This window comes from Toxotes jaculatrix, chromosome 20 (assembly GCF_017976425.1).
Source record: "Toxotes jaculatrix isolate fToxJac2 chromosome 20, fToxJac2.pri, whole genome shotgun sequence".
NCBI lineage: Eukaryota > Metazoa > Chordata > Actinopteri > Toxotidae > Toxotes > Toxotes jaculatrix.
In genome coordinates this window covers 20,580,037-20,603,106 of record NC_054413.1, presented here as the reverse complement: position 1 = coordinate 20,603,106, position 23,070 = coordinate 20,580,037, and the positions used below count along the sequence as shown (strand labels likewise).

General features: G+C 44.5%; 1 protein-coding gene across 3 annotated transcripts in view; it reads left to right on the top strand.

Moving 5' to 3' along the window:
- Positions 1-12,441, top strand: part of col11a1a (collagen, type XI, alpha 1a) — a 66,562-nt gene extending 54,121 nt beyond the window's left edge. For all 3 annotated transcript variants that reach the window (XM_041065821.1, XM_041065820.1, XM_041065819.1), the window contains 17 exons: positions 471-578; positions 948-1,001; positions 1,106-1,159; positions 2,147-2,200; positions 4,714-4,767; positions 6,246-6,353; positions 6,635-6,688; positions 7,088-7,141; positions 7,955-8,062; positions 9,163-9,216; positions 9,312-9,347; positions 9,452-9,505; positions 9,600-9,846; positions 10,004-10,116; positions 10,451-10,519; positions 11,454-11,687; positions 12,241-12,441. In XM_041065821.1, coding sequence (XP_040921755.1) covers positions 471-578; positions 948-1,001; positions 1,106-1,159; positions 2,147-2,200; positions 4,714-4,767; positions 6,246-6,353; positions 6,635-6,688; positions 7,088-7,141; positions 7,955-8,062; positions 9,163-9,216; positions 9,312-9,347; positions 9,452-9,505; positions 9,600-9,846; positions 10,004-10,116; positions 10,451-10,519; positions 11,454-11,687; positions 12,241-12,387 — 1,602 coding nt within the window. In that variant the 3' untranslated portion in view covers positions 12,388-12,441. The remainder of the gene's footprint in view (positions 1-470; positions 579-947; positions 1,002-1,105; positions 1,160-2,146; positions 2,201-4,713; positions 4,768-6,245; positions 6,354-6,634; positions 6,689-7,087; positions 7,142-7,954; positions 8,063-9,162; positions 9,217-9,311; positions 9,348-9,451; positions 9,506-9,599; positions 9,847-10,003; positions 10,117-10,450; positions 10,520-11,453; positions 11,688-12,240) is intronic.
- Positions 12,442-23,070: the final 10,629 nt, after the last annotated feature.

The following is a 23,070-nucleotide window of genomic DNA, read 5'->3' as shown; positions in this document are numbered from 1 at the left end:
TTACAAGATTGCGCGTTAATTTACTTTATCCATGTGCTTTCATTTGTTATTGGCGGACAGAGATTTATGATCATTCTATTATCTTTATTTATTTATTTATTTATTTATTTATTTATTTATTTGTGAACTTTTCCCAAACACCTGTCGGTGACGGCTCCATTAGCGCTCGTTTATCAGCGCGGAGCTGCAGCAGTGGATTGAAGGATGGCCTGTTTCCAGAGGGAGTGGCAGAGGAGTGCGGTTACAAGCATTCACCATTCTCCTGCTGGTTCCCCATCAAACTGCTGGTGTCACTGACATTTCCCATCATCAGCTCAGCCCCAGTGCTACATTTAGCAGTGACGGCACTGGGACCATAATAAGTTTTATTGGTCTTTGTGTAGCTTCTGAACACATGCTCCCTTCTGTGGTACTGATGTAATGAATGTCCTCCACCACCACCCCCCCCCACCCCCGCCCCACCCCTGCAGGGACCCAAAGGTGAGAGAGGAGAGAAAGGAGAGGCTGGCCCCCCCGGAGCCGCTGGACCTGCTGGTCCCAAAGGACCCCCTGGAGATGATGGTCCAAAGGGCAACCCCGTAAGTCCGCCAAACACTCTCACAATCTGCAGAGGAGGCTTTCTGGCGCTCAGTCACACAGACGTTAAAGGAAATGCCCCTCACACCCCTGAGGCAGGCAGTTTTATCCTAGAACATATTCAAGAGCTAAAAAGCCTTTTTATTGCGGGAGATTAGATTTTATGCCTGCATGGTAATGGAAAGCAGTGAAGCCTTTTCTCATGGATTTGCAACATCATCATTAAGTCCATCAAATTGCCTTCAGTGGTTGTAACCAGGTACACAGGACTAAATCACTGTCTAAATCACACACCGTGCTCTTAATGCCTGCACCCAGAGAGATTATGTTCCAGCAGCAGCGCCTCAGATTTCTACTCTTTTCTCTTAAAGGGTCCCGTTGGTTTCCCCGGAGACCCTGGCCCTCCTGGAGAGCCAGGTGTTGCTGTAAGTATGAAACCTTTAAGTACAGACTCATTCACAGCGAATCATTTTCCCAGGCTTTGTATCGTGGTCAGACATGATGGAACCCGCTCGTCTCTGTGTTTCAGGGCACTGACGGAGAATCAGGAGAGAAGGGGGAGGATGGTGAGGCCGGTCAGCCGGTGAGTGTACAGTATTCAGCCTGAACACACGGCTGCATGAGGATGGTTACCTTGACTGACACTTTACAAGGACATAGTATAATCAAATTATCTTAAGAATCAGCTCGTTTGTCACTGTGTTTGAACGAGTATGAATATCTCTTGTTTACGTTTATTTTATAATGGAGTAGTCCACCACCAGTCTGCCTGCAGTGAAAGCTGTAATTATATCCAGTGAGTAAATAATTTACACTGCAGCATTTTAATTTATGATATTTGCTTCATACTCTTGGGTGTAGTGTAAATAGACTTATCTGCTTTGCAGATTCATTAAGTATGATTAGAAATAAAAGCCAAACAGTAATGTGCTGGTCCTGTGTAAAGCACAGCCGATGTTTATGAATGTAAATGAGCCAAAATCTTTTATTCAGTCCAGGAATGTTACGTATTTGCATTTTTGTTTGTGAGCTCTGATTTCATGCTGAAATGCTAAAATGGAAAATAGTGTTTAGAAGGTGAATCACTTTAGTTAAATGGCTCACTGTTCTTCGACAGGAAAACACATATATCCTCCTGTTATTTGTTCTTATATGTAACCGTGCTCTCAACCTATGAACCAGCTGAAAAACTCTTAACTTCACTTTTCACTGCTGCAAATTTTCACTAATGCACACGTTAAAAAAAAATGCTGTGATTACTTGCAATTAGCTCAGAGATAATTGGATGAAAATGTCTCAGGGAGCTGAGTATGTGTCCAGCTCCTGTGGACCGTCCTGGGGCTGAATGTTCCCTGAGTGTCAGTGCTGTGTGTGTGTGTGTGTGTGTGTGTGTGTGTGTGTGTGTGTGTGTGTGTGTGTGTGTGTGTGTGTGCTTTTGGCAGATAAAACCAGGAGTTTAGTGAAACAAGCTGCGCTCTCCTCAGAATTCATATCAGCACTGACCCGTGTGTTAATACAAGCGGTTTTATGGTGTTTTAATAACGTGTCTCGTTCCCTTGCTTGTTTTCAGGGACCTCCGGGTCCATCAGGAGAAGCTGGCCCACCTGGACCACCTGGAAAGAGAGTAAGTCTGATGGTCCTTGGCATCTCATCATTTCAGGTTGTTTTGATCAGAAATCTCTTGCTGACCGAAGCTTTTGTCAGCGTTAAAACCGTGACTCAACGAGCTCCATGTGAAACCTCTGTTTCAAAATAGGTGAAGGGAGTGTGCATCTGCTGGCATTGTACACTGGCCCCTTAGCCAATGGACCAGTATCCCGCCTCGCTTCACAACAACTCAATCTTGGCAGTAAAGCAGGAGAGATTCATTTTCATTAAAAGCAGAGTGGGGAAAACAAAGTGGGAGATTTAAGGGGTCAAGGCGTTGGGCTGTGTGCGAAGAAAAGCCGCCTCAAAGCCTATTGAGAGCTGAACGTCAGGATGTGAAAATCATGAATCAATTTTTTTTCCTTAGCAAGAAATTGAAAAGGCTTAGAAAAAAGTAGCTGGAAAAAGAAGCCGTAGATTCCAAAGTCATTCACGTCCTCGTGGCAGTGGGAAGAAAGCGAGAGAGAGATATAGCAAGTCTGACACATTATTGATCCACGGCTGCCTGACTGACAGCTGGAGCAAAACAAAGGCATAACATGGACGTGGTAAAGTTGTTAAGAGGTTATCAGAAGAGAGGGGCTGGCTTTAGGAGCAGCCAGCAACAAAAATGAAATGAGATCAAACCCTGAAGCCGTGAAAGTGTTGATTGTGATGTGATGTGATGTGATGTGATGTGATTATCATCACTGAGATTCTGGATTTACCAGAGGAACTACAGCAGGTCTCTACTCTGGAGAAACTTATCAAGGTCACAAGAAAAAAAATCTGAGTCCAGATAAAATATGAAGATTTGAAGACATTAAAAGCTGATGTGTCTTTGATGTCCATTCAGTCTGTCTCCACTGAGGAGATCTGCTTCGTGCGCTTCATGAGGTTGAGATATGTGTGAATTATCAAAGCCGCTTGCTTTTTGAATGCACATCTGAGATGAGCAACATTAACATATTTCCAATATGAGGTGAAGCTCGGAGTCCACAGGAAAATGAGCAGCTATTCTCCTGAATTTGAAAGAAAAGTCACTATATCGAGTGACTGGCTGCATTTCAAAGGAAGACTTTATGGCTCAGTCCAGTGGGAAGAAAACATGTCATGCATTTTTAAACCGGGGTTGATTGCTTTTCTAATGTGCCCAGTCAAATTTACATTCTGAGTATTTAGCCTGGTATCAGCGTATGCTGCACCTAAATGGCCCAGGGATTACGGTAAGGAAAAGGGCTATTTTATCACATGGCTTTTCACTCGTTTAGAAAAAATGGGCCTGAGATGATCCGCCACAGGTTGCTCCTCTGAATACCTAATTCCTCATCTGGGAGTGTTTAGGATCTGCCGGCTCTTTTTTGTGTCCCCTCAGCACTTTGCCTGTAGCCGTCCTTAAAGCTCGGCCCCTGATTCAGAACAAGTCAATTTAGCGTAGCAGCAAATTTAGTCTCATCTGATTTGATGATGCTTTAACACTGGAAATGTATTCTACTTTGTTTCATGAGAGAAGAAATATGGAATAAGTTATTAACCTCGTCCACATTTAATTCTTTTTTTATTTGGCTTTGGGTCAGTCCTTCATTTTCTTTACTCTTTTATCTTTTCTCAGTAACTGGGAGCAGTTTCATGCAAATAAGAACAGTAATAAACTGTGTGTCATACACCTGATGCTGCAGAGGCAGAAAGGTGAGCCGACAGCCTTGACAAGAAGAAACCATCGACCACATTGACTCTAGCTGCTGCATATTGTGCTGCAATTGAAATGGCTCTTTGTGCTGATTGTACTGATCAAGAGTCTGCCTCTTCACCACCAGCAAGAGGCACACATCAAGAGAAGATGAAAGCTCCAAGACAGGAGGCGAGCTCACATTATAGGCTCTCAGTCAATAGCACGCAGGCCGCAGTCGGTCAGATCAGAGTGGAGCTTGGATGGAGAGCGGCTTTCAAGAGGGACGACTAGAGGTGGAGTTGAAAGAAATCGTTGTGGACCAGAAAGAAAAGACGACCTGCCAACCTGGGGCGTGACTGATGAAGGCTGTGTGTGTGTGTGTGTGTGTATTCTTACATGGCTGTGTGGTTGTATGTTTGTATGGGCAGACAAAGGCACGTCCAAGTCGTTCAAATAGATCTTGACATAACTGAAGTAGTGCACAGTCAAGGACAATGGATTATCTTCCCTGTTCAAAGACAGCGCCCACCGAGTATTCATCAGGCGAGACAGCTGTCCAAAATGAAATCTAATAAAAGTGAACTGAGATGTCAGAAGGGTGGGGGGACGACCTGGCACCGTCTCTGGTGGTGACGGTCCCTCGTTTCTACGGCATACGTGCTACTTCGTCTTCAAAGAGACGAAGCAACATACAAACATCCTGCTCTTATGTCGTGACGAGCCTGTGAAACAGCGTCAGAGGTCGATGATGAACATTTACGTGTTTGAACAGTCGGGTTGTACAGTCCGTGTGTGCTGATGCTTGAAATGCTAAAGCAGTGTCCTGTCATCCTCCTCAGGGACCTCCGGGGGCTGCAGGTGCAGAGGGCAGGCAAGGAGAGAAGGGCGCTAAGGTAACAAAATCAATTCATCCTTCGCACAGTAGAGGTGTCTCAGCAAGTCCCTGAGCATGCACCCCAACCCCCAACCCCTCCACACACCCCACACACACCCCGTCCCCACATTGTTCTCCCTCTTGAATTAAAAGCACAAAAATGCAGAAGTAATTTCATTTCCATAGATTAGATGGAAATTTATGGACGCAGCCTATTTGAGTAAAACAAAGATTCACTTGTTTCTTTCTTTCATTTTCTGTGGCTTAATTTCAAGAGCGACAAAAAGAGTCAACGCTATTTATGTCTGGCCCCCAGGTTTTCAGATACCGGGCTTTTCTCTTTGAATGTGTGAATCAGAGCTCAGTGAAATTTCTCTTTAGTTGGTGCTTGTTTCACATCAGCCTCCTGGTTTCTTCACGTTTGAAATCCATACGTTTGCTCTGTTGCTTCGTGCAGAATCAGTTAGCATCAGCTAGTTTATGCTGGATATAAATCAGATTCACCGCAGAGAGACACCTCTCCTCTCTGCTTTTCCTCTGGATACATGAGCATGGATTTAAACTTTGATGATAAACTTTCTTTTATAAACTTTCTATACAATAATACATCTGTTCAATATTTGTGTTCTGCTTAATCTTATAAATGTGAGAGACTCAGACTCGCTGCAGTAATACAGCGGAGGCTGTGATCACTTCAGTAAAGTGGCTCTGCTGTTTTGCAGTAATCCTGTACTCTGAAAGCACCTTGCATCTCCAGCTGCATATCTTATTTCCACATGCTGTGTGGTCTGTGTGCATACTGATGTCTTTATACTGACGTCTGTCAGATTACAGCCGGTCACTTTGATCTTGTAATTAAACTCATTTTTCCACGAGCTTTAAATGAAAACGTAGCAGGTGCAGCTCCTTCTATTGTTGTGCAGCACTTTGCCTCGGTTGATAACTCAGACTCGTGTTTACTCGTCCCCCTTTTTGCCTGATCTACATTCTGCAAACTGTCTCAGCATAATCTAAAGCTAAAAGCAGCCCGCAGCTGAATCCTGATAAAAATACTCCGAGATGCCGAGAGGCTGAAAGAAAATCTGACAAGACATCGAGTGTTGTTCATGTGCTGCAGATTTCAGGAGCTGTGGCTGACGTTTTATTCTATACCATCACCAAACATTACAGATGATTATTTTATTTACCAGAGATTTCTATGAAATATCAGGTACACCACTGTCACTGCCACTCTCGTTTACCTGTGGAGGCTAAATGACAGAACTGTCTGAAGGTTTGGTCAAACACATTCATAACTTGATGCTGGTAATGTCTCATGCTGTCTGCTCAGTTACTGCTGCAAACATTTTAGTGCTGCACCTGAGGTGAACTCCTCTGCCAACGCTACAGATCGTCCTCAAAATAAAAACTTGATGAGTGTTATGAAAATACCAGTGGATCCTGTCTTATTGTTTAGCCTGAGTCAAACTTTCATGACACGTGTGTATCCACATACAGGGTGAGGCTGGTGCAGAGGGTCCAGCAGGTAAAACAGGACCAGTTGGACCACAGGGACCTTCAGGAAAACCTGGTCCAGAGGGTCTGCGAGGAATCCCTGGCCCCGTCGTAAGTCTGAGCTACAGCAATGATCTTTCCCTGTGATGTGCTACTTATAGATTCAGCCACAGTGTGCACACATAGAAAAGCCCTGCTAAGGCATGATGATGGACTTCATGGAATAATCAATACTCCCATTTGGCTTATTCTTTAGTTTCGCTTGTTTATTCCAGCACACTTTTTCCCCTGTTTGGGCTATTAATCATCGTGCTGAGCACAGAAAATCGATGGCAGGCCGGAGAAAGTACAGCAGGCTATAATGCTCACCACAACTAAACGGCTTTTTACAGGGTGAACAAGGACTGCCAGGTGCGCCAGGACAAGACGGTCCACCTGGTCCCATGGTTAGTATGCATATCTCTCTCTCTCTCTCTCTCAGTATTTATCTATCCAGCTGTCCTTGGAGTCGTTGGACGGTTTATTTTTACATTTTTGACAGACCAAGGCGAGAAGATTCCCCTCTCTGCCTGTTCCTGGTGTTTAGGTTAAGTCAGGTTAAACTTATTCCAGAGCTACAGCCTCACTGTGCTGAACGTGCAGAGATGAAGTTGCTGTTGAACATCTAATCTGTCTTTTGTTCCGTCTCATCTCGACACTTCTTCTTCTCTTGTCCCTTTCATGTGTCTTTGTCTTTATTGTCTCATTCCCTGTTTCATGTTTTCTGTCTTGCTACTTTTCCTCACACTGTCCTGGATGTCTGCTCTCTGCAAAATGTATTTTTACCTTCTGCTGTTGTTGCTCAGGGTCCTCCTGGTCTTCCTGGTCTGAAAGGTGACCCCGGATCTAAGGGTGAAAAGGTGAGTGCAGCGCTTTTTCCTGTTTCATTTCCCAGGTTCCACACGGGCAGGAACCTCTGGACACTGATCTTGGTTTAGGCTGCTCACCACTTTCACACAGCGTCTGTGGTCTTTTAGAATTACAGAGCAGCGTTGATACCAGTGCAGGCTTGTGTTAACATTTAGGAACCAAAATTAGTTTTTGCCACAGCAGCTGGAGGAGAAAACCTCTGAACAGGACTGAATATGCTGCTGAATGTGATGTATCACTCTAATCTGTCTAATCTTTTCTTCGCTGCCACTGTCAAATTTGCCGGTGAAATATAACTGCAAAGGATATTCAGACAGCACACATTACTCTGTCTAAATTGCCTCCCACATGCTGACACGGTGGCTCGAGAGAGAGAGCGGTTTAAAAAGCTCACAATAGAGGCACCACGTCGCGTGTTACATGTTTTTAATGCTGTCAAATCACTGGCCCTGATTAGAGTCATCCTCTTTGTGTTGTGGATCGGCCTTGGCTGCCTTTGCATTTCAAGAGAATCTTTTTTCTTTATTTATTGTGTGTGTGCGTGTGCGTGTGTGCGTGTGTGCGTGTGTGCGTGTGCGCGTGTGTGTGTGTGTGTGTGTGTGTGTGTGTGTTATAATTTGTGAGGATTTGTGTTGTGGTGAAACTTCACCCTTCATAGTTTCCTGTGTGCGTTTCATTTTTGTGGAAGCAGTTTTGTCCTTGTCACACTTGTATGCAGCAGCTTTAAAGTTTGAGTACACAAAGGGACATTGCTGTAATGTTTGATTGTTCTTTGTGTGTGCACATTTGTCTTCGTCCTGCAGGGTCACCCGGGTTTGATCGGTCTGATTGGACCCCCTGGTGAGCAAGGAGAGAAAGGAGACCGAGGTTTGCCCGGGCCCCAGGGTTCTCCTGGTAGCAAGGGCGACGGTGTAAGTGATTGATGACTCCATTCCCACGCTGGCCCTCCACCTCTTGCCATTTTTTAGCCCATTTGCCCTTCTGCTGCGGCCACAAGTCTTGCTACAGTCATTTGCTGTTGACTAAAGCCCGCTGAAAAGCAATCTGCTCAGTCACCGTGTGGACAGCGAGCAAACACTCTGTGGGTTCTAGCTTTTGACGGATTGGATTATTTATGCAAATTGCTCAAAAGTAGAAAAAGCGAATGAACGTGGCTCTGAGGTGTCGTGTTTCATCTGTTTATTTATGTATGATTGAAATTATGATGATATTATTTATTTCTGGTCTGAGAGGACAGAGCTCTGTCTCTGTCCTCTGTCAGCAGGTATCCATCCGTTATTCTTCAGCCTGAACGCTGAACAGTGCGACGACAGATTTTCTTTTTACCGCTCTCTGTGTAACTGATAACTGCTGCGGTGATATAATATGCTGCATTGTGGAAAACACTGATAAGAGTTTCCTTCTGAACCACAGCATTAAAATTCAAATATTTTCTCAGCCACTGAGCCCTCCACTTAAATAGGAGGCAGTGCTGAGAGAAGGTTGAACTTTGGTCTTGGTGAAGGACTGATGACAGCCTTCATCCATTTTTAAACAAACACTGCAGAATGACTGAATAGGCTCTTGTGTCCTGCTGTGGCCCCTGGCCTCCCCCTGGCCTCCCCCGGCCTCCCCCGGCCTCCCCCGGCCTCCCCCGGCCGGCTGATTTAAGGTGATTAAGTATCTGCAGATGAAGCCACTGTAATGAAATTGTAACGTCCCCTTTTGTCAGAGCAGAAGAGCTTGAAAACAGGCCTCCTGTTGTTGGTCTGAGCTGTGAGACTGTGAAGTCCTGGGCTCTAAGAATCGAGGAGGCTTTGGCCTTTTCTTGATCTGTCACATAAAGACTTTGTCTCTGTCTCAGTTAATGAAAATCTCCATAATTCCATGTGAAAGCTTCTCACCGTTACGCATCTGTTCAGCTCGTTAACAAACTGATTTTTCATTTCACTGATTCTATTCAATAACACTTTGGTCTCCAATGTTTCTGTAATATACATCTGCCTTCTGCTTTCATCTCATCATATCACAGGGTATCAGTGGAGCTGCTGGTCCTATCGGTCCCCCGGGTCCCCCTGGTCTGCCTGTAAGTCTTTCACTCATTCACTCATTCATTTAGATTCTACACCGCAGATACAATGACTTTGCCAAATTGCTGTTGTTGTGTTCTGTCTAATGCAGGGTCCTCAAGGTCCCAAGGGAGCCAAGGGTTCATCTGTGAGTAGAATCAGTGTATTTTTAAAGGTGTATAGTCACTGTGATGATAAGTGTGTGTGTGAAATCCAGCCTGGATAATACGCATCCATTCATGTTTCATGCAGGGTCCTGCAGGTCCAAAAGGAGACACTGGTTCAGTTGGTCCTCCTGGTCCTCCTGTGAGTATTCAACACCATTTCTGCCTCTGTTTAAAGTTAAAATGGTCACATTCTCATGTCAAATCTCAAACGTTACCCTCATCGCTCCCTGTAGGGCCCGCCAGGCGAGGTGATCCAGCCCCTGCCCATCCAGTCACCGAAGAAAACCAAGCGCTCCAGTGACATGCAGTCAGACGCAGCCAGTACCATCATGGACTATGGCGAGGGCATGGAGGACATCTTTGGCTCGCTCAACACCCTCAAACAGGACATTGAGCGCATGAAGTACCCCATGGGCACACAAAACAACCCCGCCCGAACATGCAAAGACCTGCAGCTGTGCCACCCAGAGTTCCCCGACGGTGAGTCCAGTCACAGCGGGAGACAAACCAAATCCAAAACTAAATTCCAAACACCGTATTCATCAGTGTGCAAGCAATGAAAGTGAGCAGTAAACTGAAGCCTTTTTCTGTGGACATCAGCTGAGCAGGATGTTTGACTCTGCTTGGTTCTCCTCAGGCGAATACTGGATTGATCCAAACCAAGGTTGCTCAGGGGATTCCTTCAAAGTCTACTGTAACTTCACCGCCGGAGGCGAAACCTGCATCTATCCAGATAAGAAGTCCAATGGAGTAAGTGACTGTGGATTTGTGCCCACGAGCTTCATAACTGCCTGTTTCTCATCATGGCTTCTCATTGATTATTAAGCCGTCACGTTAAAACGGCACGTCCGCTCAGGTGAAGTCAGGTGAAGTCAGATGGAGCCGTCTGATTCGCCTCAAAGCTTTTACACATTGGATGTTCACTTTATAGCAAACCACACACAAACCACCAAAAGGTGAAAGCTATAGGATGATCTGACTTTATGACATTTGTGAAAATGATATTTCAAAGATCATAAAATAACAAACAGGTTTATCTTCTGCTCTGTCATTAATACACTGTGTCTGGTTTTGTTCTCCACAGGTCAGAATATCTTCGTGGCCCAAAGAAGTTCCTGGGTCATGGTTCAGTGAATTCAAACGTGGTAAAATAGTAAGTCGTCCTCATTTCATCCACCTTCTCCATCTTACTGCACACGGTCATTGTGGGAACATGTCGGTTCTGAGACTGTTCCATATCAAGAACAAAGCATCAGTGAAGCTTTACAGAGGATCCCAGCAGCAGCTCAGCTTTCCCTCAGTAAACATCTGAACTGAAAGACTCGAGTTGGAGCTGCTTCGTCAGACTGGTGTGATGCTGATGTGTTTCCACAGAGAACAGGCTGACTGTGACAGGATGTTACACACCTGTGGGATTCGGCAGAGCCTGTGTCCTGCTACTGAACTCAGAGTGCTCTTAATGCATGTGCTCACAAGAGGTTCACACAGAGTTCATGTTCTCATCAGAGTCATGTGATCCGTGGAGCCCGTGGTTCTCCAGGTTCAAGCTTCGTAAGAGAAGCAAGAAGGAGTCAGTAGTTAGATAATGTTGACCATGTTAGAATTAAAGTACTAATTACTAAGACTAATTGAAGCCTAAGCAGCAGGGTCTCCCCTCACTGGTTGTGAAACTGCTCATCTGGATTGTCGAGCTGCTTGGATCCCTCTGAGTCGGTCCGACTCTCTGAGCTGTGGGCTCATGTAGTGATGTTAGTAATGTCACAGTGACAAAGCAGCTGCTGGTCTGGTAAGAGCTGTATGTGAATCAGGTAGGTTTACTCCACCTAAATCACTCTGCCTCCACCTAAAGAACTTCAGTACTGTAGTGTCTCAATACACTGATGTGAACTCCCTTTGGAACTAAACAGTCTCGATTTCTCCGACGCCCCAAACGAGCTCAGTTATTCAGACGTATTTGACAAATATTTTTTTCATTTATAAACAAATGAATAAGTTTGATTATTAAGTGAAAATGTGGAAATGTGCTTCTTATGTTTGACCCCCCTCCTCCCCCTTCCTCCCCTCTCCTCCCCTCTCCTCCCCCTCAGCTTTCCTATGTTGATGCAGATGGAAACTCAATAAACATGGTGCAGATGACCTTCCTCAGACTACTGACCGCCTCAGCCAGGCAAAACTTCACCTACAGCTGCCACCAGTCTGTGGCGTGGCACGACGCCACCAGCGACAGCTACGACAAGGCGCTGCGCTTCATGGGCGCCAACGATGAGGAGATGTCCTATGACAATAACCCCTACATCAAGGCCCTCTCAGACGGCTGCGCGGTAAGCTCTGTCCATAGATACAGTTTGTCTGAATGAGCAGCGGGGGGATGAGGGGTTTTTTTTCAGTTGCTGTTACGAAAATAAAGAAAAAAACCTCAGCGAGAGTTTATTTTCCAGAAAAAAATCAAACCTGACTTCTGACACTTTCACTCCTGTGGTGTTTCAAATAAATGCTGCACAACTGTGGAGCTTTGAATGGTCGGAATTAGTTTCTCATCCATTTGGCCCTTGTTTAACAGAAGTATAACTCCTGAAATGAAATCCTGTTAGTGGAGCAGTAAGGAGGAGCAGAAAGCTGTGACTTGATGTCAGCTGATGACAGCCCAGCTCCTCTCAGCCACTCATCAGTAAAGTTTCCCAGTAGCTCAGGTCTACGGGAGCTGAAGGGGCTGAGCTGAAGGTGGATTTGGCCGCAGTGCGAACACACAGCAAAAGGTTTAGTGCAGTTAGAAATGTGAAACGAGAATCAGTGTGTGTGTGTGTGTGTGTGTGTGTGTTTCTGGGATTTGTTGGTCTAATCAGTTTCTCTGTGTCCATGTGTCTCTTGTTGCAGACGAGGAAGGGCTATGGAAAGACTGTGATGGAGATTAATACTCCCAAAATCGATCAGGTTCCAATCATCGATGTCATGTTGACTGACTTTGGGGACCCTAACCAGAAGTTTGGCTTTGAAGTTGGGCCCGTCTGCTTCCTTGGCTAAATAAAAAACTAAAAAGAAAAAAAAAAAAAGGACTTGATGGGGCCAGCAGAGAAAGTCAAGTTGAGACGTTTTGGGTACCACCAAACCCCATTTCTAGCCCCCCACCCTTTTCTATGCCACATGCAAGTTTTGAATAAGAGATGGTGTAGCAAACATGTCTTTCCATGTATGCACGTGTAACCCAGGAAAATACTTGTTGCCCTTGTAGGGCTCGAACCACATGACTTAACCACGGTACGGAGCAAAGGTGAAGGACATTTGAAGGCGTGGCAGAGGAGGGTGAATCGGAGGTAACCAGGAGAGGGGGTCGGGCGACATAAGGGGACACAGGCCTCCTCTCTGGATTCTCCAGGTGCTGTATGAAAGCGACAACAATGGTGCTTGTTCAAAACACACAAAAGTATAAAGAGGTGCTAAGAAAGAAGGTGTATTTTGATAATTATAAAAAAAATGTAATTATTATTTTGTACAATACTGTTATTTCTGAATCCACTTTCAAAACTTGCATGTGTATCAGATTCTGCTTCTGGCTCTTTCATTTCAACGTTGGTTCAGAGATATACGGTGTAAGCTGAAGACATCATTCAATCAAATAAATTTATAATTCTGGTATTTTTTTTTGTTCGACACATACTGTGTACCTGTCACCAAGCAAATAAAGTGAGCATTCAAACCATTCTCCATTGCTAAATCAGACTGTATGCCCTTTGTATATACTGACAGTCCAAAGCTTGAGGTTTTTGCTGTTTTGCCCTTGTGGCCGGAGGTGAAACAACTGGAAGTACCAGACCAGCACGTACACAGCAACATCTCCCACTAATGTTGTGATCCTGTGCCAGTAGGAAGCAACCATGGCATTCATTTTCCTTTATTTAATTCTATTTGTTGTTTTTTTTTCTGTTTTGTTCTCTGACAGGCTTTTTATTTTGGTTGTATACCTCAAACTTTCTTGATAACCTTTAAGATGCAAGGATGTTATGCCCTGTATATACCTTGGTTAAGCAATTAAGTTTATATATTTTGGGTGGGGATTTTTTAAAGAGAGAAATACGTTTAGACTGTTAGACATCCACTGTTCAGATCCTTCTGTGAATGCAATGAGAAGCCCTTTAGGTGACCCAATTTTGTAACTAAAATGAGAAAATGTTTTAATGTGCTTTTTATAGTTCATTTAAATATTAAAAACTGGATTCAGTGAACTTAATGTCTCAATGGTTTGTGTAAGATGCCTCTGGAGTAGATCTACCTACTGTACATGTCAAATGCTTTAAATCAAGGATGTTAATTTGACTAAGACTCTGGGCTGGTGCAATTCCATCTCTCTTGAAACCAATAAAGTACCATCTTACAATAATTTCCTTTCATTCTGAGTACATGAATGGAAACATGAATAAAATGTCTCAGTTTCTTTGTAACAGGGAGAATGAAAAGGTTACCTGGCTGATCAGCTACACCTGTGTGAGGATTAGCTGTGGACTTCAAGCTGCATCTAATGAGTCTAATGAGTCACACACACACACACACAGGCTTAAGCCACTTAATACAACTGAATAAGTGTTTTTTAAAATTCAGATGGCGGGAAACTTATTAAACTTATCAAACACAGAGGATGTAAAGGCTCAGTGACCTCAGCATGGTACACAGGCCCTGTTCACACATGACATTAACATGTGGCTCCAGTGAAACTTGTGATCGGATCTCACCTCTCTGCTCCACATGTAAATAAACATTTACATCTTCTCTGTTTTTTTAAAGACAGAAGTGTTATTGTTTTTAACCGACAGGAAGCAGCAGTGTACTTCCTGTGAACAGTTCAGAGTAAATGCAGAAGGAGAAGAAGAAATTAAATGAACACAGACTGGATCTGTTCCTCTGTGTGTTCCAGTCGAACCAAATCACAGCTGATGTTTGACGCACTCGTGATTTATCTCTGAGTTTTTGTTCAGACTTCCTGGACAAAGCCAGCTCACGCCGTTTGTGCCACTTATTTATTTACAATGAGTAAACGGACATCTGCTCCCACCAAGGACGTCAGGTGAGTGTTCGGTCTTTCAGTGTGTCCCAGGACACATTGATGATCACACTCCTAAAACAACGTGGCCATACGAGGCCCAGACCACCTCCGGACGTGGTCTGAGTGATCGGGTCTCAGTGTGTCCTCAGTGTGGAAACAGGGGAAACAGCCTGGCTCTGTCCAAAGGCAAAATCCACCAGCCAGTGTCTGTGAAACTCAGTGATCAGCACGTTGTTTGTTAAATCTGTACAAAAAGTGCTGTTAAAAACAACTGTTTACATTTTTACACAGGTTTTATACAGAGCTGTTTATTGGTTCTTGGTTCTTTCTGAGTTTACTGGCGGTCAGTCCTTTAAAATGATCAGGACATCACTTCCTGTCAGTCACACACATACATGTCAAGCAGAGGACGCTCATTGCAGATGGTGATTTGGTGGAAAAGGCTGTGATGTTAGAGGTGAGCACTCAGAGAGGGTAAACCCTGCAGACAGAGAATCTGAATAAATACATGTGTACATTTGTCCCCTGTTTGTCTGTCTTCCTGTGTGTGTGTGTCTAGGCCTGGGCGTGGCCGACCTACTTTCTGTTTCCCTCCAGATCTGCTGCTCACCTGTGTCTCATCCCCTCATCAGTCACACCCTCGTCAGCAGTATAAGAACACCTGTCCTTCACTCCATTCTTTTCAGTTCACTGTGGTTGTGACGTGCGGCCGGTTCTGCATGAGTTTTATTCCTGCTGCTTATTTTAAGTTTAAACTGTGTTTTTATACATCTGTTCTGATTTAATGAGCTCCCAGCCAAGAAATATTCTGCTACATTTCCCCCGTAACACAGCAAATTGTCATTTTTACACATCAGTTCTGAGCTTTAATCATATGAGACATGACGTGTTGGTCAGTGAGTTTTCAAGGTGGCAGCAGGTAGAGTTAGTTACCTACCAGCAGTTTCCCCGTGTTTCCTTGTGCTAAGCTAAGCAGCTGCTGCCTGCAGCTTCATATTCACCGTTCAGATGTGGTATCGGTTGGTGATTGGATGACGCTGATCTGAACACTTAACTTAAACATCAAACTCTTTTCATCTGTTTTGTCTTAACTGAATTTATCCTGCAGACTGTTGCAGCCATATCACTGCAGTCTCCTGAAATCTGTATCTCCATGAAATTTAAGGAAGAAAAGCCCAAAAAAAAAACTAGATTAATATTCAGTCCTCCTGTGTCTCCTTGAAATAAATGTTAGCAATGGCCTGTGTCACTTCAAAGCACTGACCACCACTAAACCTTCCACAGTATTTCTCCTCGAAGAGCACAGAAGAAATCCACATAATAACAACTGACAAGTCTGTGCACAGCAGCAAAAGAAACTGGCTTTGTATTTTCTTTTTATCTGCCTCTGTTTGGGGTGGAGGACTTTGTGGAGGAGCAACCAAAGAGAATACTCATGTGGAACCACACACATAGAAAACAATCAAGAAGCACTCCCCGTGGCTTCAGGGGAGAATCCAGCTCCACTCCTGTTACTTCCTCTTTGCTTCTGAGTCCTTTAACAAATACGGTGTTTGTCTCAGGAGATCACTTGCATCCGTCTTCTTACATATTCAAAGCACACACTTTATTTAAATGAAGCAATCAAATTTCCATGAGTTGTTGTGAAAGATCATAGTAATAATCTCCTACATTATCATATAAATAAGTGTCACTTTTGCTGTTCTTGATCGCTGATTGACAAAACACAGTAGTGCTTTAAAGCCCGTCCTGTTTTTAAGAGCCTCTGCCTCTGCTGTGGTAAACAGTGGGGTTGGTCCTTCCCAGGAAAAACCCTCAGACCCAGAGGCCGAGGAGAACGAGCCCATACGAGCGAACACACACGATGGAACAGCACTATCAAACTGCCATTGTCACTGTGTGACTGACAGACAATTGCTGAGAACAGTGGTGCAGAAATATCACAACAAAGTCATGATGTGCCACTACAGTAAAATGTCAAGTGGCAAAAACCCACCTTGAGATTTCAGATGAAATCACGTCAAGGTGTTTCAGCGGTTTACCCCTCTCTCTTTATTACATGTAAAATTTCCCTGTCTTATGTCCCTTAATGGCTACCATCCAGCTCAGTGTGACACAGTTAGTTAAAAACTTTTAAATTTGTGTATCTACACAAGAGCATCAGGAGTGTTTCGGCCTCAGCAGCGCTCCCAGCATCCCCGGCTCAGGGGAGGGAAAAACCGTCTGTGGCCGTCCAAATTGCTCCTCAGCTCCTCTGGATCAGAGGAGGTGAAAAGATTACACAGCACCCAGGATCACACAGGGACCTCAGAGTCACAGTGGACACTCATCTGAGACAGTCCTCCATTTGGACCCACCAGGCAACAATCAAACTCTCTTTAAATCACCTTCAGTTACACCATCAGGGTTTTTTTTTCAGTCAGGACAGAACTGATGTCCAGAAAGAAAATACAGGTCAAAACAATTCTGAGGCTGTGACTTGAGAATGAGGGTCAAATGATTTGATGACTTCGGTGCAGACGTGTACATCCTCACATTCATAAATGGGACAGTGACACCTGATCCAGCAAATACAGTCAACAGATGCATTTTACTGTTTAAGATTAAAGTCAGTGTTTTTTAATGTTGGTGAGCCTTTAACTGTCGGCTGCTAACTGTTTGGACAGAGTCCGTGCAGTCTCAGGTCTTTGAACAAGTTTGGACTCGTTAATTATTCACACTCTGCAGCACAAAGTTTTTCTGGGCTTTGTGGGTCTAAGATTTTAGCTTATTACACAGAGAGTGGTGAGACGACTCTCTGATGATCTGGTTTCTGAAAAATCACCTTTCTCCCGCCTCCTACCAACCACAGTGTAACTCACACTCTGTGCTTTGTGACGTTATTGGTGCTTCAGTATTCTAATGTCACCTTTTCAGGAGCTAATTTTGGTTATTTGCAATTAAAGATAAAGAGGCTGAAAAAAGCTTAAATGTCAGCAGCAAATACACAATACACCAGGGGCACTTAATGTCGCTGGCTGACTGGCTCACACCAGGAAAGTATATTGGAAAATTAATTAAATGTTTTGTGTTGCTCAATTATCATAATTTTGTTTTCAAGCGGAGCAAGAATAATGTTCCTCGCCATGTTCCACAAACAAACGCAATTTAGTTAAAAGGCCTTTAATTGAATTCATTTCCAGGACAGGGAGCTGTCAGTCACAGTCTCAGTCACAGCGGTGGGCTCTGATTGGCCAGCGGCAGCACCTCTGGTTCACACTGGTGTTAAACTGTCATGCTGCTGGTCAGAGCCTGAAAATGGCGGGAAAAGGTGGCGTGCAGTAAATCTGTTTTCACGTCGTGATTCCTCTTCACTCTGCTGCAGAACATACACAGCAGAGAACATCTCCACATGACAGATGGCTGATCAGCAGATGTACACTTCACTTTCACTGTTCCACCATGACTCACTGAGCCAAAGTGGAGCATTAAACGTGCAGGCAGAGTGCTCAGTCAGCACAAACACGTCTGAGTGGCAGTCACTTTAAAGCTCGATCCTGGGGCCGGGCTCCGCACAGTCCTCCGACAGGGAGCCTTGGAACGCTGCTCCACACAGCGACCGGCTGGGAGTGATTCCGCTTCTCGACTCCAGTGACTCTGTCACCATCACATTCATACTTAGTGAAGTCTGTGTGGATGTAATGTGCTCTGAGCTATTTCTGTGATTCTGTTAATTAGCGACACCAGCAGCCTGATGTTGCTGTATTCTCCACAGAGGAGATGATGGATGTGATGAGCTGCTGCAGGGAGCCGGAGAGCTGAAACTACTCCTGCAGCAGCTGACACTTACATGTGTATGTGTCAGGCCACGTATCTGCAGAATACGTGTGATTCAGACTCTGTGGAGGTCTTCAGTTCAGAGTCCTGTGTGAAGCTCGGCTCGGATCCAGCCACTGAGAGCTTACAATTATTTTTACACTTTTCTCCAACTTTGGAAAAATTCCAAACAAGTTCAAAAGTGAAGAGAAGATCAGTGGAAAACGGTGGATCAACATCTGTCAGAGATTTGTGTGTATAAGCACCTGATGTGTGATATGGTTCTTACAACAGGACGAAGCTTCAGCGAAACACAGATGAAGCTCTGTTCAGTAAAACCCTGAAGTGAAGAGATGATTCAGCTGAACTGTGAGTGTAAAATCAGAAACCTGTGTGTCGTCCAGCACCACCTGTGTGAGCTAACTGTCCAGATGTCTCTGTGTCCACGCTGGATTTTTTACACACACACGATACATGTCAGCTGTTTTTAGTTCTGGGATGTTGGAGAGTTGTGTTCCCTCTGAATCCTCCGGGTCTGGACCTAAACGTATCAGAGCACTGGTCATTGTGCAGCTTTCAGGCCACAGAGTGCAGGACACACTAACGTGATATGACGGTGCTTCATCAGGCTGCGTAAAGCTGATAACTGCTGTTAGATGTGAGTGTGCGACACTGACTGCTGATGCAGGCAGGATGTTGTGGTTTGCTGTCCTTTCAGATGGACTGTGTGATGTTTCCTGATGTGACTGGTTCATTTATTTGCTCCGGTTCTTTGTGACTTTTCGTTGACGCTGATCTGTTTCTTAAAACGACTGCACAGGCAGAAGTTCAGCTGTTTAAGAAGCAGTTTGGGAAACAGACTCTTTCTTTTGCTTTCTTGCTGAGTGTTATAGAAGATTGATGCTGCTCTTACAGCAGAGCAGTAAATATGAAGCTAAGGCCCAGAGAGAGTCAGAGAGGGAATATTTCCCCGACACGCCGAACCTTTCCACTGGCCTGACACTTAAACAGTGATGGTGACCTGATTTTTAATCGATGGTGCCGTCTGTTCCTGCCGTAAACCATCGAGTAGTGATGCTAACGTCCCAGTGCCTGCAGTGGTGATCATGTGATGGACTGTGGAGTTTTCCCAGTGATCTCTGTGGCATCAGTCCGTCTCAGAGCTTCCCCGGAGAAAAGCCTCGTGCTGCGATGAATGATTCAGTGGACAAAATGACAGCCCTGCGTCAGCCATGAACCCGTACCTCGTGTATACAGCCTTGTGCTGTGTTTGCCTTTCAAAATCCTCAAGTGGACTTCAAGGCCACATTTAAAAGTGGAGATAAAGAAGCGGAGGGAGTGATCAGAGAGGCAGACCAAGTGATTGTGAACAAGCCCTAAGGCACATGCCAAGGCTCCCCTCGTTAGAAAACCTGAGAGACTGTCAACAGCAGATCCTCAGGGACCCGTAACAAAGCTCACCCCATGCAATGCTTCAAAGACACGCTCTCATTTGAATAAGTTCAGATGAGCCCCACTCTGCACTCTCCCATCCTGTGCATGAGGTATCGTAGCTGTGCATGGCGATGAATCCTGAGCAGGACAGCAGGCTCTCTGACCTCCCTTCCAATAAATCCTGGTGCATCTACCCGGGAGGTAGTGAGCCGCTGCGCTCTTAAATAGCAGGTAAGGGACAAGTGTGAAGATTGTGTTTACCGGCCAAGGACAAGGGAGGCAAATCTCACAGGGCAGGAAGACGGCGCAGAATAGATCTTGGCAGCAGCTGTTAAAACATTTAACAAGCAGACTTTTCAAAAGTCATTTCTTCACTTGAAAAGGTGAAAGTGTGTCTTAGGAAAATGGAAACAGAGACAGAGGAACGAGCAACACAAGAAGGGATAAAGCTCCATGTTCATTTTTAATTAATGCTGGAATAAGAATGAAGTGAGAAAAACATGACTATGGAGAAAAACTGCTTCTTAGAAAAACAACACCTCGAAATAAATCTCTGCATCATAATTTAATAATGCTGCTTCAGTCAAACGGGCACCTGAGCTGTGTGTGTGTGTGTGTGTGTGTGTGTGTGTGTGTGTGTGTGTGTGTGTGTGTGTGCGTGTGTGTGTGTGTGTGTGTTTCACAGTGTTCAGGGAGATAAAGCTTTAATTAGTAAATACTTCATGAGCAGTGAAACTTCATTCTGCTTGGTTTGCTTTTGCATTTCAACGTCACAGTTTTCCAGCTCGGGAATCTTCTGCACACTCACGTCACAGTTTCTGACCGTGTGTCTCAACATGTCATTTACATTCACATTCTTCTCCTGCGCCTCACACCAGCCGATTCAGCTGTTTTAGGGTTTACAGGTCCTGAAGCTCTCGTGGTTCCTGCTCTCTGCTGGTTCAGCGTCTCGTGTTATATGGATCCAATCCACAGAAATAAAACACAACTGAACATGAATCAGATGAAGAATGTGAAATAACCATAAGACTGTAAGAGCAGTGCCTCCCTGTTTCTGCCTGAAAGGCTGCTCCTCTTGTCACAGTTATGAGAAATTTGTCTCCTCCGAGACAAGTTAGGAAGAATGTTCTGTACAAGGTCACGCCTATCGACCCGCCTCTGATGGATTTGATATTTAGCCCACATCTCCTCTACAGCCTTATTCACATCCCGGCCATTTGAAGTCCTGTCACATTCAGAGAGGGAAAATATTCTACCTGAGAGATTGGCATTTTCATTTGGAAGTAAACTATGCAGCAGCAAAACGCTGTCGTTATTTTGAAGTTATGTCCAGATCCTTTTCATCTTTCACCCCTGCTGAAAGTGATTAACATTCTGTTTCCTATCATTTTTTTTTTTTTTTTTCCCATTCGTTGAAACTGTTGATTTGCAGAACAGGTGACCTTAGCATCAAAATCTGAAATAATAACATGATCAATAAGACATAATTACACTGCAGCCTCACTCTGCAGCTTCCAGACTAGCTCACATTTACCTGACTCACAGAAAAAAATCCATATTAAATCCATAGATTCAGACAAAACAGTCAGAGCTGACAGTCGGAGGCAGCTGTTTGAACAATCCAATACTCATTTGAGCTAAATCCCTTATTTGAGCTTAAAACTGATGATGTCACACATCGATGGTCTAATCCTTTGGGTTGAAAAAGCCTCGGAGGCAGCGCCGTGAGGTCTGTATCCCGACTGTATCCCGCCCGCTCACAGCATCCTGAGGTATATGTGGACTGATATGTGTAGGTGAACTGGTGATGGTGCAGGAACAGTGCCTCTGAGTTTAATGTTCAGTGTGTAACTGACACGATGGAATCGAATCTGTTGCCCTCCTTCACATAACAAGTCATCTATCCAGGACAAGCAGCAGCGTGTTGAGAAAAAAACTCAGCCTCGACTTTAAGGGACATTAATATCCTGGAATATGGAAACATTTTAGTTCCTGCCTGAGGCTGAGAGGTGGAGAGTGAGGAGAATCGCTCTGTGTTTTATATCCACCCACAGTTCAAAAGGGAAGGCATCAAACTTCTTCACACATTGTGGAATTTCATTTAACAGCCTCATCACTTCAGCCTGCGCTGATTAAAGACGGCTGTACAGAGAGGCAGAGCTCTCTGCCTCTCCAGTAAATGAAGGTGGCAGAGGAGAGCAGAGAATATTTCTGCATTCAAATATAAAAAACCAGGGAAGCATTTTCTATTGAGACTGGAAATTAAAATACTCAAGGATGGTGGTGAAGTGAAAGCTTCAGCTGCAGAGAGATGAATGGACTATTACTGAGCATTTGACCCATGAGCCAGCTGGGCTGACATTTTAATGACACGTTTCAGGGCTAATTTCACATCTGCGTGTCTTGGTCAAAGAAGGAGTCACAGCACCTCTGTCCTCAGGGTGTTTGAGAGAACTGAAGTGACCCTCACCTCCATCACATGCACACAGATTCAGACAAAGTGTCTGTGCTCGAAGCCTTGAGATAATGAAGAGATGACAGGTACTGCACGCTCACATCAGTGAGTCAGTGTCCTGTATAAAGCTGCAGCGAAGGGCAGGACGTGGCACCACCAGACCCTGACCACACAAACACAACAAGAGCAGCAGCAGCAGAAATGCAGCTGGCTGTTTGTTCATCTCCACCCACATTAGTTCTGTTCCTGCGTCTCTTCCTCGTACAACAACAACGGGAGACTCCCCTCAGACAAAAGCAGCTTTCTCATTTTCTGGTCAGTGAACGTCGATTTTGGTTGAAAGTTGTCTGACGTTTGAATGTTTCCAGCTACGTCATGAAACAGGAGGCTACATACGTAATAAGAGACTGAGGCTAAGCTTCATGTCCACACGAAGACGCTGCGTCCAGGTGTTTCAGACCTGGACGCACTAACTCTAACCCAGGCCTCCTCACAGTGGAGAAATTCTTCACAGTAAATGTGCTTAACCTTCTCTGGAGCAACAGAACGAACACAACACAAACTCATGAAAAGTGTCTGTTTTACTAAAGTAAATTTTCAGAGCTGTAAAGTTTCAGTCTGGTCTGAGGCTTTTCCTCAGGTAGTCCTGTTCTCAACTCAAAGCACAAAGTCTCAAAGTTCAGTTTCTGTTGCTGCGTAAATTAAAGACAGAACATTATGTGACTCAAAAGCTTCAAACTTCCTTTTTTTCTGCCAAACCACAAAACAACAGTCAGAACAAATATTCAGCAGATGATCATTAGAGCAGAATATCTGACAGTTTTAATTAACGTGAAGAGTAGCTGTTAAAAACAATTTAAGGTTCACCTTGTTGACCTTATTCTCAACAGTTATGATCCTGATCTCCATATGAAGATGAAGGCGGATTTAATAAATGTGCAAATATCAATAGCAGCCCAAAAAATAGTAACCTTGAATGTCCTTG